The sequence below is a fragment of the Conger conger genome, chromosome 17 (genome assembly GCF_963514075.1).
Source record: "Conger conger chromosome 17, fConCon1.1, whole genome shotgun sequence".
Taxonomy (NCBI): domain Eukaryota; kingdom Metazoa; phylum Chordata; class Actinopteri; order Anguilliformes; family Congridae; genus Conger; species Conger conger.
Genome location: NC_083776.1, coordinates 27,136,235 through 27,151,085, shown reverse-complemented (window position 1 = coordinate 27,151,085; position 14,851 = coordinate 27,136,235). Strand labels below are relative to the sequence as shown.

General features: G+C 47.5%; 1 protein-coding gene across 2 annotated transcripts in view; it reads left to right on the top strand.

The window, feature by feature from the left end:
- uggt2 (UDP-glucose glycoprotein glucosyltransferase 2) overlaps nt 1-14,851 on the top strand; it is a 51,155-nt gene that overhangs the window by 8,633 nt on the left and 27,671 nt on the right. For both annotated transcript variants that reach the window (XM_061226597.1, XM_061226596.1), the window contains exons 7-18: nt 166-262; nt 861-933; nt 2,801-2,901; nt 3,775-3,874; nt 4,634-4,694; nt 6,528-6,619; nt 6,975-7,125; nt 9,999-10,118; nt 10,445-10,530; nt 11,129-11,264; nt 11,506-11,637; nt 14,584-14,748. In XM_061226597.1, coding sequence (XP_061082581.1) covers nt 166-262; nt 861-933; nt 2,801-2,901; nt 3,775-3,874; nt 4,634-4,694; nt 6,528-6,619; nt 6,975-7,125; nt 9,999-10,118; nt 10,445-10,530; nt 11,129-11,264; nt 11,506-11,637; nt 14,584-14,748 — 1,314 coding nt within the window. The remainder of the gene's footprint in view (nt 1-165; nt 263-860; nt 934-2,800; nt 2,902-3,774; nt 3,875-4,633; nt 4,695-6,527; nt 6,620-6,974; nt 7,126-9,998; nt 10,119-10,444; nt 10,531-11,128; nt 11,265-11,505; nt 11,638-14,583; nt 14,749-14,851) is intronic.

Genomic DNA, 14,851 nt, shown 5'->3' with positions numbered 1-14,851 from the left:
AAGTTTCTCATATTCTCTCTCTCTCTCTCTCTCTCTCTCTCTCTCTCTCTCTCTCTCTCTCTCTCTCTCTCTCTCTCTCTCTCTCTCTCTCTCTCTCTCTCTCTCTCTCTCTCTCTCTCTCTCTCTCTCTCTCTCTCTCTCTCTCTCTCTCTCTCTCTCTCATAGGAAGAGAAGGTGGGAAAGATGCGGCTCTCTGGATATGGGGTTGAACTGGCCATCAAAAGCACAGAGTACAAAGCAGTGGATGATACAAAAGTGAAAGGTGTCTTTGTCTTCTTATTATTATTATTATTTATTCTATGGTATTATAACCATCCTTTCCCCAGTCTCATGTGTAGGCTTTTGTGGGCGCGGCGAACATCTCCCATCAAATCAGGGCTCAGGGCCTCACCTACAGCCTCTCCACTGTCCACACAGAAACGCCAATTTTAGCTGTTTTTTCATCAATAAAAAAAAAAAAAAGTATTTGTACACCAATCTGCCACAACATTGAAACCACCTGCTTAAACCAGTTTTTCATCAGGCACTGTGGTGGATGGGCCACAAGGCCTGGTATGGAATCTGGACCGTACCCTCCCAAAAGTGACCAGTGCACAGTGGGGCTGCTGGGCACATGCTGGTCACATGCTGGTCACATTTGGGCCAGGCTTTGTGGCCCTTCCACGACAGTGCCTCAACAGGATGAGCCATCAGACTGCACCTTGTTTGTCCTTTTCTTTTCATTATAATGGTATCAGCTTATTCTGTAGAGCAATTGCATGTATTGTGCACTATTGTATGTATTGTGCCCTAATAAGAGCTGTGTTTATGTCTGACTAACTGACATGAGTCACCTAACCGCCATGTTTAATTGACTTCAGACTCAAAAGCCGCACCAAATGCTGAGGAAGATGAAGATGACGAAGTGCACGGCTTTCTGTTCAAGAAATTAAAGTGAGTGGTGTGTCTTGAAAGGGGCAAGGGTGGGGGGGAGGGGGTTGTTGGTGGGTTATCCTCCATGTGCATCTGCACTTATGATTTAGTAATACTTAGTAAATGAGTAGTAACATATTTATTCAATTATTCTGGCAAATGTCCATTAAATATAACCCACAAGGGCCAAAAGTGAGTGTGACTTAACCCATCCAATGCCAGAGTGCTCTGGGGCACTAAAACAATATGGCTGCATACATTCTAAATGTTTAGAGGGTCCTGCCAATGTGCAAACAGAAATACTTGTTATTGAGTATCAGTAGATGCAGAAATGCAGCCTTGAGGTGATATCCATATCCACAGCAGTACCTGCACACTCACCGACTGAAGATGAAAGCAGTGGCAGCAGTTTGAATGAATGGTTTTCCTCCACTTAAAAGCCTCGGCTGCCTTACACAAAGGCTGCTCAGTGTGCTTTTTCCCCCATTTTTCTTCCAAATCTGGAATGGCTGATCGTATATTTCAGCACTCCGTGCCGTGCGCTCTCCTCCTAAGCATATGCTGTCAGCCCCCGCTTGTTATCATGAATCAGGCTCACACAGACGTGAGTCGGCGGAAGACCCTTCACGCGCGGCTCAGCGGGAGGATTCAGGGGGATCAGTCGTCAGTGGTGAGATGTTGTACTCCAGGCCATCTCAAATCCTCCCATCCCCGGGCGGTGCCAGGGCCCGCTGTGCATCGCTCCGTGGGGCTGCTGGCCACAGAATCAAATACATTTATATTTGTATCGTGATTTTTACATTATAGTAGAAGTAGAAGTAGAAGAAGAACAAGAGAAAGAATTATGAAATGGTTCTAAACTGCCAAATTGCAAACACGTGAGCTGAAAGAAGAACTCCGCAGTGGGGGAAAACCCTCAAAGAGTAGTGAGAAAAAAAACTAATGGGAAGACATCTCGGGAGGAACCCAGCTATAGAGGAGGAGCCCATCCTCCACTCGCCAGCCTGTTGTTACAGGTTACATGTGATCAGACTGATGAGCCACCCAGCAGCCCCACACTGCTTTCTTTGTGAACTTTGTTGGATTGCAGCTGCAAGTTCTTGTGTGTATGTGTCTGCCTCCTGCAGAAGGTCATTGTGTAGATGTCTGTCTCCTATAGAAAGTCTTTGTGTAGATGCATGTCTTCCATAGAAGGTCATTGTGTAGATGCGTGTCTTCCATAGAAGGTCATTGTGTAGATGTGTGTCTCCCATAGAAGTAATTGTGTAGATGTGTGTCTCCTATAGAAGGTCATTGTGTAGATGTGTGTCTCCCATAGAAGGTCATTGTGTAGATGTCTGTCTCCCATAGAAGGTCATTGTGTAGATGTGTGTCTCCTATAGAAGGTCATTGTGTAGATGTGTGTCTCCTATAGAAGGTCATTGTGTAGAAGTGTCTCCCATAGAAGGTCATTGTGTAGATGTCTGTCTCCCATAGAAGGTCATTGTGTAGATGTGTGTCTCCTATAGAAGGTCATTGTGTAGATGTGTGTCTCCTATAGAAGGTCATTGTGTAGAAGTGTCTCCCATGGAAGGTCATTGTGTAGATGTGTGTCTCCCATGGAAGGTCATTGTGTAGATGTGTGTCTCCCATGGAAGGTCATTGTGTAGATGTGTGTCTCCCATGGAAGGTCATTGTGTAGATGTGTGTCTCCTATAGAAGGTCATTGTGTAGATGTGTGTCTCCTATAGAAGGTCATTGTGTAGATGTGTGTCTCCTATAGAAGGTCATTGTGTAGATGTGTGTCTCCTATAGAAGGTCATTGTGCAGATGTGTGTCTCCTATAGAAGGTCATTGTGTAGATGTTTGTCTCCTATGGAAGGTCATTGTGTATGTTTGTATCCTGCAGGAAGTCTCACCCTGCATTACAGAAGCAGCTGGGAGAGCTTCAGAGACACCTGCTGGAGAGCAGTAATGACATGGCTCCTCTCAAAGTGTGGGAGCTGCAAGGTAAAATACCTCTCTCTCACGTGTACACTTCAGCATGTACATATACTCACCTTTACACCTGTATGCTCAGTACCTGCATATACTCACCTTTACACCTGTATACTCAGGACCTGCATATACACACCTGTACACCTGTATGCTTAGTATTTGCATATATACACGCATATACACCTGCATATACTCACTTGGATATATACCCTATATATTTGCAGGGATACGTTTCTAAAATATCTGATTTGGAAAGAAATGCATCTGACTGATTTGTTTTTGTACTGGAAACAACAGTGAATTTGAGTAAAGTCTATGTTTGTTTCATAGTCTTAACCGTTGATTCCAGTGTTTTTTATTAAACGTTTTGCTTGATGTGAATTCCACACAAACGTCAATCGGTTTTCTCCTTCTTGAAAGTGGTGATCTTATCAGGTTGCCACATTTTCCTCCATGACTTCTTGTAGATAAACTCATGAAAGAAAGAGAGATTAAATGTAATTTAACAGGAGGGCCAGTACCAACTGACTGGCTGCACCAATGTGTACACTAAGGCACAAATGTTTCACATTAAATTCACACATGAACTCATGCACGCATACACCCATGAATTTGTACATACATACACACATTAACTCCTGCATGCACCTTTACACACATTTACTGTGCATGTCCACGCACAAACACTCATCAACACGTGTGCTGTCTCTGATTTAGCTGGTTTTATGTCTCCGTGCTCACCTGTGGTATGGCATTCATTGCGTGGAGGTTTCATTAAAATGCTGCATTTTAATCTGTGGTTATAAAAATGAAGGTAACATAAAATTCACCTTTTTAATATACAGTAATAAATACGAAGATGTTACGTAAAATGCCATTCTGCAGATCTGAGTTTCCAGGCAGCTGCCAGAATCATGTCTGAAGCCAAGTTTGATGCCCTGAAGCTACTGAGGGACCTTAGCCAGAACTTTCCCTCTAAAGCCAGGTAAGCCCGGTGACACCACATCACCTACAGTACGACCCACTGTAGCCACATAACTACATAATCTAACCTACAGTAGGACCCACTGTAACCACGTAACTACATAATCTCACACCACATCACCTACAGTAGGACCCACTGTAACCACGTAACTACATAATCTCACACCACATCACCTACAGTAGGACCCACTGTAACCATGTAGCTACATCATCTATGCAACATTACCTGTGACCCTGTAGAGCCAGGTTACCACTTCACCTCTGATACATTTACCTGTGATTCTGTATTTTCATCAGCCAGACATTTCCACCCAAGCTGACAATTAACTGTAACTTTCCAATGATATCAACATTATTTCAACTAGAAGAAAGAGCCTGGAAGGCACACACTGCCTCGGCTTCCGCCGCAGGTTAAAACGCTTACAGAAGAAACGTAGCTGGGACCCGCGCCTCGGCCTAAAGACGTTTTCCCGAGGATAAGTTTCTGGAAGCAGTTGTTTAAGTTTTTGGAGAGGCCTTGGCGTGTGGCCAGTGTCCAGCTGGTGTGGTAAAGCGCTGTAATTTTCCCTGTTCTGAGATGGCTTTACAGCGCCTGTGGCTCAGAAGATAAAGCGGATGTGCTGACGCGGCGGTAAGAGCTGAGCCCGGGCCAGTGGTAACAGCAGCGTCTGCAGGCCTCCGAGACTGGGGAAATTAAATTGTGATTGCGTCGTGTTGCTGGGACCCGCCGATGACTGTACCCGTGTTCCTCCTCCCGCAGATCCCTGACCAGAGTGGCCGTAAAGCAAGAAATGAGGAGAGAAATCGAGGGAAATCAAAAGGTGGGGTTCCATCCGCCAGCGGCCCTTCTGACATCCTGTTGGACGCGTCGATAACGTTCTTATTTTGACACGGCCGTAGTGTCTCTGCACAGCTTTAATGCTCTTAGCTGTAAGGCCCGTTGTGGGTGTGGAATCGTTTGTCGGCGTTTGCAGGCTGGGGTATGGTGCGGGGCAATGCTGTTGTGCCCTGCGGGTGGTGTACCTGGTCACCTCCAGGAACATCCATGCATGTGGATGTCATCTGACACTGTAGTCATGGCAGAAGCATGGGCGGAGGCAGTCAGACAGGACGTGATGCGGCACAAAGACGCCGGGGTCCAGAAAGGGGACAGCGGGATGCCGTCTGCTGGATCAAATGCTGCACGCGAGCAGTGGGAGGCTGATCCTTATCACCCATCTCCCCAGCAACAACTCAAGCTTTCATTGGGTGGAGTGCAGGCTGGTCACCTATAGCAACAGCAGGCTGGTCACCTAGAGCAACAGCAGGCTGGTCACCTAGAGCAACAGCAGGCTGGTCACCTAGAGCAACAGCAGGCTGGCCCTGCCAGGTCTCACATGCCAGGCTGGGAATACTCAGTTTCTTTATGATTCAGATCATAAATAACCATAGTTTAATCTTGCTGTACTCAAAACTGAGTCTTTCTATGCGAAGAAAGCACGTTTTCAAACATGTTCGTCTTGGATGCATCGATGTGTGCTGGTGTGTTTGTAAGAGTGAGGGTGAGTTCACAGTGTAGGGAGCTTCTGCAGTCTAAACACAGTGGATTGTACGTACACAGCTGTGTGAGACGAGGGCGGTGTGTACAGTAATGTGACGTGCGTGCGTGAAGTTTCTAAGCACAGTTCCAGTCTGCTCCACCTCACTGGCAGCAGGAATGTGAGCTCCATCAGAGATGTGGAGGTGTTGCATCTCAGCGCAGGGAGTTTGTGAGTCATCCCCGGTCTTTGAGGTGTCAGGTGTGTCTGGATGCCGCCTCTCAGGCAGTGTGTGACGGAGCCTCTGACTGTCCATTTCCTCAGAGCCCACCAAACCAAGATGCTCTGCTGTCTCCCCTTCACTCTATGTCTGTGTTCTCCAGGGCTTTTAGACCCAGCGAGAGTTGCATCACGTCAGAATATCGAGGTCATTAATGAGCTTATGCAACAAAGAAACAAGCTGCTACTCATGCCATCATGATTCAGAGTCTCTCTCTGATTCTCTTTTCTGTGTTTCTCCTTTATTCCTCTCTTTAAAAAGCTTTAAGAAACTTTTCTTCAGACATCCACAAGATTTTCCCGAAATTATTCAGAGTGAGAATAAACCATTATTCAGTTGTGAGCCTCACCTCAGTGGCTTGATGGACACGATTCGTATCAGTCATGAAAATCTGTGTGAAACGTGTTTATGCGTTTACAGGCTATTCCCCCGGTTGGGTAAGGTGGGGAGTGAAGCGTGTAGCACCTCCTAGTGAAGGATTGGTTATGTGGGTAATGTGTCTACTGATGGAGTGATGGTTATGAGTAATGTTCTGTCCTGGGTGATAAATGGTCATGGGATGTATACTCAGTGAGCACTTTATTAGGTAGAACTGTCCACCAGCTTGTTAATGCAAATATCAGCCAATCATGTGGCAGCAACTAAATGCATAAAAGTATGCAGACATGGTCAAGAGGTTCAGCCGTTCAGACCAAATGTCGGAACGGGTAAGAAATGTGATCTAAGACACTTTGACCGTGGAATGATTGTTGGTGCTAGACAAGGTGGTTTGAGTATCTGATCTCAGATTTTGTGGTGGGGGATGTTTTTATATTCCAGGTGACCAGTCGTAATGGGGGATGTTTGTTGTGTTCCAGGTATTGACTGAAACATTGGGGATTCAACCCGGAGATGCGGGCCTATTTATCAACGGTATCCATGTGGATCTAGACGTTCACAACCCCTTCAGGTGAGAGTGTTTGGGGGATGTAGCAGACTTAATGTCGTGTTTGACAAAGCTCACTAAGTTAGCGGGATAACTGCACTGAGTTAATACTCAGAACCCTCCCAAATCTGGAGCATGGACTGAAGTGAAGTTCTGGGTTTTATTCAGTGCTGTCATCCAGCTAACTCCATAATCCTGCTTTGTGAAACAGAGCTCTGTTCACTATCCACTATTTCCTAGGTTTTCCAGTTACAGATATTAACCTAGACTAAATTCCTCTCAGGTCATAGTTGCAAAATACATTGAGAGAATGAAATGGCAGCAATGCCCTGTTATTAAATAGTGACTGTAAGTTATACTGCATCCTTGTCTCTGGCAGCATTTTGGACATGATCCGAGGCGAGGCCCGGGTCCTGGAGGGTCTGTTCAGCCTGGGCCTGAAGGGCGAGGCCCAGAGCCGTCTGCTGAGACTGCCCGTTCACCCCCTGGACGACGGCTACGCCCTGGACATCCGCCATCCCGCCATTACCGTGAGTGCCCGGCATACGGACACCGTGCCACACACCTGTGTGTCTCCCGGCGTGAATTAAACCCCGGGCCGCCCTCCGCCCTCCCTCTCGCCTCGCTAATGAACCCTGAAGCCGCCCCGGGCAGGGTGGCGTGTGCTGGACCCGTACGGCACACAGCCACGCGTGGAGCCGGGCTCAGCGTTCTGCTCGGGGGGCCTTCGGTTAACTATCCCAGCCTCCACTGCCCCGTTCCCTCCAGCGTACATTACAACATCAGCGGTGACAGGGTGCTGTTCAGTACTGGTAAAACTCCGTTCGGGGGGGACGTTGTCACTTTCGGTCTCGCTGAAGTTCTGCAGTGCGCTCATCCGTCTCCGCTGGTGCAGCTGGTGCAGCTGGTGCACGCGCTCAGAACTCGCCCTGCCGGAGGTAGCGGCTTTCAGAACCGTTAGCATCGCGGGGGCTCATCCTCCCGGGAGCACGCGGCAAATGGCTGTGTTTCTGTCAGCTGCACAGAGAGGCAGGGCTGGATCCAAGATCCCGAGGGGCTGGAGCTGAGAGACCTGTGGAGGACGCTGGTCTGAGACATCTGACCATGGGTTTCTCATTTCCATGTCAAGAGGGCCTGGAGCTTGTGAGCAAACAGTCAGGCAGTGTGTTTGAATCCCGATGGAACGCTGCTGCTTCTGTGCCCTTGATCTGGACAGTAGCCCTGAAGCGCATCAGTGATTACTCTGCTGTATAAATTGATAATGACTAAAGTGTACACTGTGGAAGTCTCCTGAGGTAATCTCCTAAGTAAATATGAAATATTAATTATTAATGCTCACATTCTCCAGACAGCATTACTGTGTTGCTCGGTCCCCAGGATGAAGGGTGGATTCATCAGCCTGTCTGCTGCTGCAGCCTGCTCTGGAAATGAAATGAGTGCACGCTCTTTGATTATAATTTAAATGGCTACCGGCAAAACACAACTGCTCCTTCCTTCAGTTTGTATTTTTCATGTGTTATAAACTTGAGTACGCGTGTGTGTGTGTGTGTGTGTGTGGGTGTGTGTGCGTGCATGCATGTGTGTGCCTGTGTGAGAGAGTGAGAGCATGTGAGCGTGTGAGTGAGCGTGTGAGTGAGCGTGTGAGTGAGCGTGTGAGTGAGCGTGTGAGTGAGCGTGTGAGTGAGCGTGTGAGTGAGCGAGTGAGTGAGCGTGTGAGTGAGCGTGTGAGTGTGAGTGTGTGTGAGTGAGCGTGTGAGTGAGCGTGTGAGTGAGCGTGTGAGTGAGCGTGTGAGTGAGCGTGTGAGTGAGCGTGTGAGTGAGCGTGTGAGTGAGCGTGTGAGTGAGCGTGTGAGTGAGCGTGTGAGTGAGCGTGTGAGTGAGCGAGCGAGTGAGCGAGCGAGTGAGCGAGCGAGTGAGTGAGTGAGTGCTCTCTGGGTTACTGCAGGCGGTGTGGTGGGAGAGGGGTATTAGTATGCCCACACAGATCCAAAGCACACAGGGACCTGTCTGTAGCACAGAAAGAGAAAGAATGACAGAGCTCTCTCTTGGAGAGAAAGTAAGGCTGATGCAGAGGGAGAACTGACAGAAAGAGACAAAATCAGAGAAAGCAAGAAAAATACGCACTTTCTAATTGAGTAGTTTTATTTCTTATTGTAAACCGCAAGCAGCAGTACCGGTTCTCTTCTTTTATTTTGTGGGGTTATGCTGTGTTCTTCTGCAATGTGCGTGCTTTATGCTGTGGTGTGTGAGTGTACTGTATGGACCAATAGAGAAAACTGAGGGTGAGAGAGAGGGTGAGAGAGAGCGGGAGAGAGAGAGAGAGAGAGGGAGAGGGTGAGCGAGAGGGTGAGAGAGAGCGGGAGAGAGAGTTTATTTTGAAGAGAGTAGGACATTATACAGGTGGAACATTTTGAAATTTACTCTAAACAATTAAAAACTGATTTGTCATTGTGTTCACTCGAGTGAATGCATCACAGCGGATCTTCTCTCACTTAGGCAGCCTGTACCAGAATGCTCTTTGATCAGAATAAAGCTTGTTTGCAGGCGATACGCACTTTGACTCATTACTGAGGGTTATTTTTGAAGGACGCAAATACAGAATTCCAATTACAGTTTTTGCAAACATTTAAAGGAAAAAGGCCTTTTTTTTTGACCTACCCAGACATTCACTGGCTCAATTTCCATGTTGGCAAAACATGTTAGCTTAGCATAAAGACTTGAAGCCTAGCGGAGTCAGTAGGCCACCTCCTTCAAAGTGAAGTATTTCCCAAAATGTTGGTGTTTTCTTTTAAGAATGTACTGTTTTACTCAAACGGTCCCACCCCTAGAAGAGAGCAGTGCAGTCGAGGTGTGATTGCCCATCACCCTGACACCTGTAATTTCCTGCAGACTTATCGATGTGTTCCTTTCATCGCCTCACATGATGGTGATGATGATTACATCACGGTTACCATTATTCATGTGCAGGTAGACGACGGCCTTGCTGTCGCATAAAATAAAAATAATGCGTCTGTGTGTCAGAAAGAGGGTTGATGTCGATCGCAAGGACTGCGGTGGCCATTTTAGGAATCAACTTTCTTATTTTTAATCAAATCCATGGATGCTGCTGGGTGGTGTTTTCAACTCTGGTATTATTTTTTTTTGTTTTTCTTCACTTCTGAAAATAAATTTCTGAAATGAAAAAGTAAGGGCTTGGGTTTGGGAAGATCAGTTTATGTCCTGTCAGTGGCTTTATTTATTTTCCGCCCGCATTGCTTTATTGTGGAATGAGAAGCTTTGGCTGGGGTGTGGAACGCTGCGGAAGGTGAATTGGGACCATTAAAAACTGCCTTTTGCAGGTTTTTCTTTCTCCTCGGTTTTAAATCTGTATTTTTCCTTTGCTCTGTCTTTTTTTCCCCCCCAGTGGATAAACGACATCGAGACGGACCCTACGTACCGAAGCTGGCCCTCCAGCCTGCAGGAGCTGCTCCGAGCCACCTTCCCCGGCGTCATCCGCCAGATCCGCCGCAACCTCTTCAGCCTGGTGAGTGGCCGTGGGTTTGTGCCGAGCGCCATTACCATACGACTGTTCTGAGCCATTCCTGAAAGCCTGCTCCCTTTCTTTGCACTTTATTTGTAAGTTCTACTGTTTTTCTGTGTCTTGTTTGTAATCCGTTTTGACTCTGGTGAAGCCAAAGACAATTTTCCACATTGTGGACATTAAAGTTTCTGACTAACCGCCTAAACCCCAGTGTGCGCCCGCAGTGTGCAGGTTACTCATGTAGTCAAATTACCACAACCTCTGCTAGGGTGCTGTATCTCTTCCCACAATGCTCAGCATGTGCCCCGCCCTGATTGGTCTGCTCCCAGGTGCTGTTCATCGACCCCGCCCACGAGGACACGGCTGAGCTGGTGAGGCTGGCCGAGCTCTTCTACACGCACAAGGTTCCTCTCAGGTGAGCTACCTGCCTGTGTGCGGATATTCCCTGCCTGTCTGTGTCAGCCTGCCCCCCTACCTGTGTGTTCCCCAGGCACCACGCGTCACTCCTGTGAGAACATAAATCTCGCTCTGAGAAGCCTAATAATCCGTCTGTCTGTCTTTTTTCTTAACCGCTTATTCCTGGGCTGGGTCGCAGGGAGGCGGGAGTCTGTCCCAACATGCATTGGACATGAGGGAATACACACTGAACTGGTCACCAATGCATTGCAGGGCCCACAAACCTTTCACTCACACGTTCATGCCTGTGGCCCATTCAATGTCTCCCATGAGCCTTCTGCATGTGTTTGGACTGTAGGAGGGTACCAACATTCAGACTCTGTACCTTGTTGTGGTGGGATGACAGTGCTATTCACCTATTCTGTGTTATATGCTGTGCCCCCCTAGCCTCATAATAGGGTGCATTAGCATAGAGGTGTATTTACACACACTCTGTGACTCCTGCTAGGGCACGTTAGCAGTGTTGTCTGTTTGGTTGGTCTTTTAGTCTGAGTTGGTTTGCATTTTACCAGCCAATTTAGGAGCTCAGTGGCATTTTTGTTGTGTTCCTTTTTCAGGATTGGGTTTGTTTTTGTCGTCAGCACTGATGACAAAGCTGACGGTTATGTGGACGCAGGTGTGGCTTTGTTCAGGGTGCTGAGCTACGTGGCTGAAGAGTATGACTTCTCCCAAGCCTTCCTGTCCATGGTGTCCGTGAGTATCTCCTGTGTGCGTGTGTTTGTATTGTAGTGTGAGCGCTGTGCAGTATGTGTGTTTTCTCAGTCTTAATAACAGTTGAAATAATTATTGTACACCTATTCTGAAGTGTTAGGGAAACACAGTTCTGTTCTGTTCTCAGGGGCAGCCCCTGTTACCTGTCCAGGGAGATGGACTGCTTTCCCATGTGCGGCACTCGGCATACGTTTCCCACAATGCACTGTTTACGTGTTTGCAGATATACAGTCGAGTGGAGGCCGGAGAGATTCTGTCCGCTGACACGGTGGCTGCCTATCTGAAGAAGAAGTTTCCCAATGCCAACGCTGCCAAGGTCCTGGGGCAGGAGTCTCTGTATGACGAAAGGAGAAAGGTACAGGCCTGCTGTAAATGAGAGAAGTGTGTGCTGCTCATGTGACTGGGCTGTCTGCTTGCTTGTGACTTTCGTGCTGTACCTGTAAGGCAGTGGCTCAGTCCTCAGGGGCCCCCCTGTGTTTACGCTGGTTTTGGTTCCAGCCGCAGATGCAACTCCTGAATTTGAACAAGCTGCTAATTGCTTAATTAGACGCTTTTAATGTGGCGAGAGATGCCACATTCTGTCAGAAGCAGGCTTATATTTCACATCCCCGGGCAGATCAGCTATCAGTCGGGTAACTTGAGGCTGTTAGGGAAACATTACATTTTCCTGTTGAAATGATAGTGCTAGGCTCTGTTCTCACCAAGACTAGGTACTGAAATCTTTCTTATACCTGCACTAAGGAAGCGATTGAATGCGCCTGACTAATCAGAAACAGCCAACTGTCCAATTACTTTTGGTCCCCTAAAAATGAAGGGACTGTGCAGTATAAAAGTATGTAATTCCTCCATGGATCACCTGATATGGACATAAATGGCAAACCACATTGAAGCCATTGTGCTGGACAACAGAACAAATATATTTGGACTGTACTGTATATGCACTATGAGAGGTAATGACGACATGCAGTCCACATGCAATAATATTAATGATCAAATAAATGGTAACATATTGACATAGTAACGTGTCAAAACACCTACTTTTTGGGCTTTTTTTGGTTAAAAAAAAAAAAAAAAAAAAAAAAGGTACACATTTCCTTAACTCATTTGCTGGCCAGGAAGTATGTGGGCGACAATGCTATAGCCTACAAAATCTGCAAATGATGTATTAACTAGTTTTCTGTGAATAGTACCATGTAATTAGAACAGGCCAGTCAGAATACTTAATTATCACCAGCTACTGGAACACACATAACCTTTCATTACATTACATTACATTACATTATTGGCATTTGGCAGACGCTCTTATCCAGAGCGACGTACAACAAAGTGCATACCCATAACCAGGGATAAGTGCGCTGAAAGACCCTAGAGGGAAGTACAATTTCAATTGCTACCCGTACATCAAAGGTAAGGACCAGGGCCTATTTTTATTTATTTTTTTATCAACAAATAAACAAACAAACAACAAAGCAAAAGGGACCAAACTTAACTATCCAAATACCGCTTACCTAGCCAACTAAAAATGCCGAAACACTATGTAAATCACAAAGACAACAATTAAGGTTCACAGGGAGGTAGGGAGGGATGGGGAGAGGTGCTGCTTGAAGAGGTGCGTCTTCAGTTTGCGCTTGAAGGTGGGGAGAGATTCTACAGTTCTGACCTCAACGGGGAGTTTGTTCCACCACCGTGGAGCCAGAACAGACAGTAGTCGTGAGCGTGAGGTGGAGGTTCGGAGAGGGGGAGGTGCCAAGCGGCCTGTGGAGGCTGAACAAAGAGGTCTGGCAGGGGTGTAGGGTCTGATCATTTTTTGTAGGTAAGCTGGGGAAGACCCCTTAACTGCTTGGAAGGCTAGCACCAATGTTTTGAATTTGATGCGAGCCATGACAGGCAGCCAGTGAAGGGAAGTAAGCAGGGGGGTGACGTGAGTTTTTGGGAAGGTTGAAGACCAGACGAGCTGCTGCATTCTGGATAAGTTGGAGGGGTCTGATGGCAGACGCTGGGAGGCCAGCCAAGAGGGAATTGCAGTAGTCCAGGTGGGACAGAACCATCGCTTGCACCAGGAGCTGGGTCGAGTAGGGGGTGAGAAAGGGTCAGATTCTCCGTATGTTGTATAGGAAGAACCTGCATGACCGGGTCACCGCTGCAATGTTCTCGGAAAGGGACAGTCTGCTGTCCATCACCATGCCGAGGTTCCTTGCACTGGGTGATGGCGTGAGTGTGGTATTCCCGAGGGAAATGGAGAGATCCAGGTGGGGAGAGGTATTAGCAGGGATGAATATCATTTCAGTCTTGCCTGGGTTGAGCTTTAGATAGTGGTTGTCCATCCAGCTCTGGATGTCACTCAGGCAAGCAGAGATATGGGCAGAAACCTGTGTATCAGATGGTGGGAACGAGATGAAGAGTTGGGTATCATCCGCATAGCAGTGGTAGGATAGCCTATGTGCAGTGATCACAGGGCCAAGGGAACGAGTGTAAAGAGAAAAAAGAAGCGGGCCTAGGACTGAGCCCTGGGGAACTCCTGTGGCAAGGGACCGAGGTGTCGATACCCTACCAGCCCAGGCAACCTGGAAGGAGCGACCAAAGAGGTAGGACTCAATCCAGTCCAGGGCTGTGCCACAGATGCCCGTTGCTGACAGGGCGGACAGGAGGATGGAGTGATCCACAGTGTCAAAGGCAGCAGAGAGATCTAGAAGAATGAGGACAGCGGAGAGGGAGGCTGCTTGTGCGGCATGGAGCGACTCACTGACGGAGAGGAGCGCGGTCTCTGTTGAGTACTGTAGGCTGTGTTTTAAAGACAGAGGCTTACAGAGACTTATAGAGTCCAGTGTGAATGTCTGGACCCGACTGAATCCACCTGAGGTCACATGATGAATACATCCATGGAGACGGAAGGGATTATGAAGATTCCACGACAATAATCGGTAGCTTTTAGCCACATTGTGTTCTGTTGGGAGCATTTTTTTCTATAAAAGCCTTTACACAGTAGTCTAGAAAGAAGTCGTTCAGCCCAGGGTACAAAACGCAGCCAGAGGTTGGAGGAAACAACATTTAGAAACAGACCTGTGTGGACAGATTCACACAGAGCCCTGAGGTTACTGTTTATTGGGATTAAATATCTTATCTTATGAAACATCAAACCGATGAAAATCTGTGGAAAGTCAATTTAGAGCATCAAAGTCAGGCAGAGATGTTTTGAACTGAGTGTGTGTGTGTGTGTGTGTGTGTGTGTTTGTGCGCGTGTGTATGCGTGTGCATGTGGTGAATCATTCACATAATAATTATTTATGATTGGTCACTTCAGGCTGGAAGCATGTTCTACAGGAAGAGTGGCCTGGGGCCACTTCCTGTGGCCCTCTTTAATGGCGTCCCCCTGAGCAGTGAAGAGATGGACCCCGAGGAGCTGGAGACCATCCTGCTCCAGCGCATCATGGATGCCACCAACTTCTTCCAGAGAGCTGCCGTCTTGGTAGGGCTCCGGAAGCTTCTCTCTGTGACTGCAGTTACTCTAGCCAGAGGCTGCTAGCATTGAGAGGGCATGCCTTCTGCCCTGCTGAAATGGGTTTATTGTG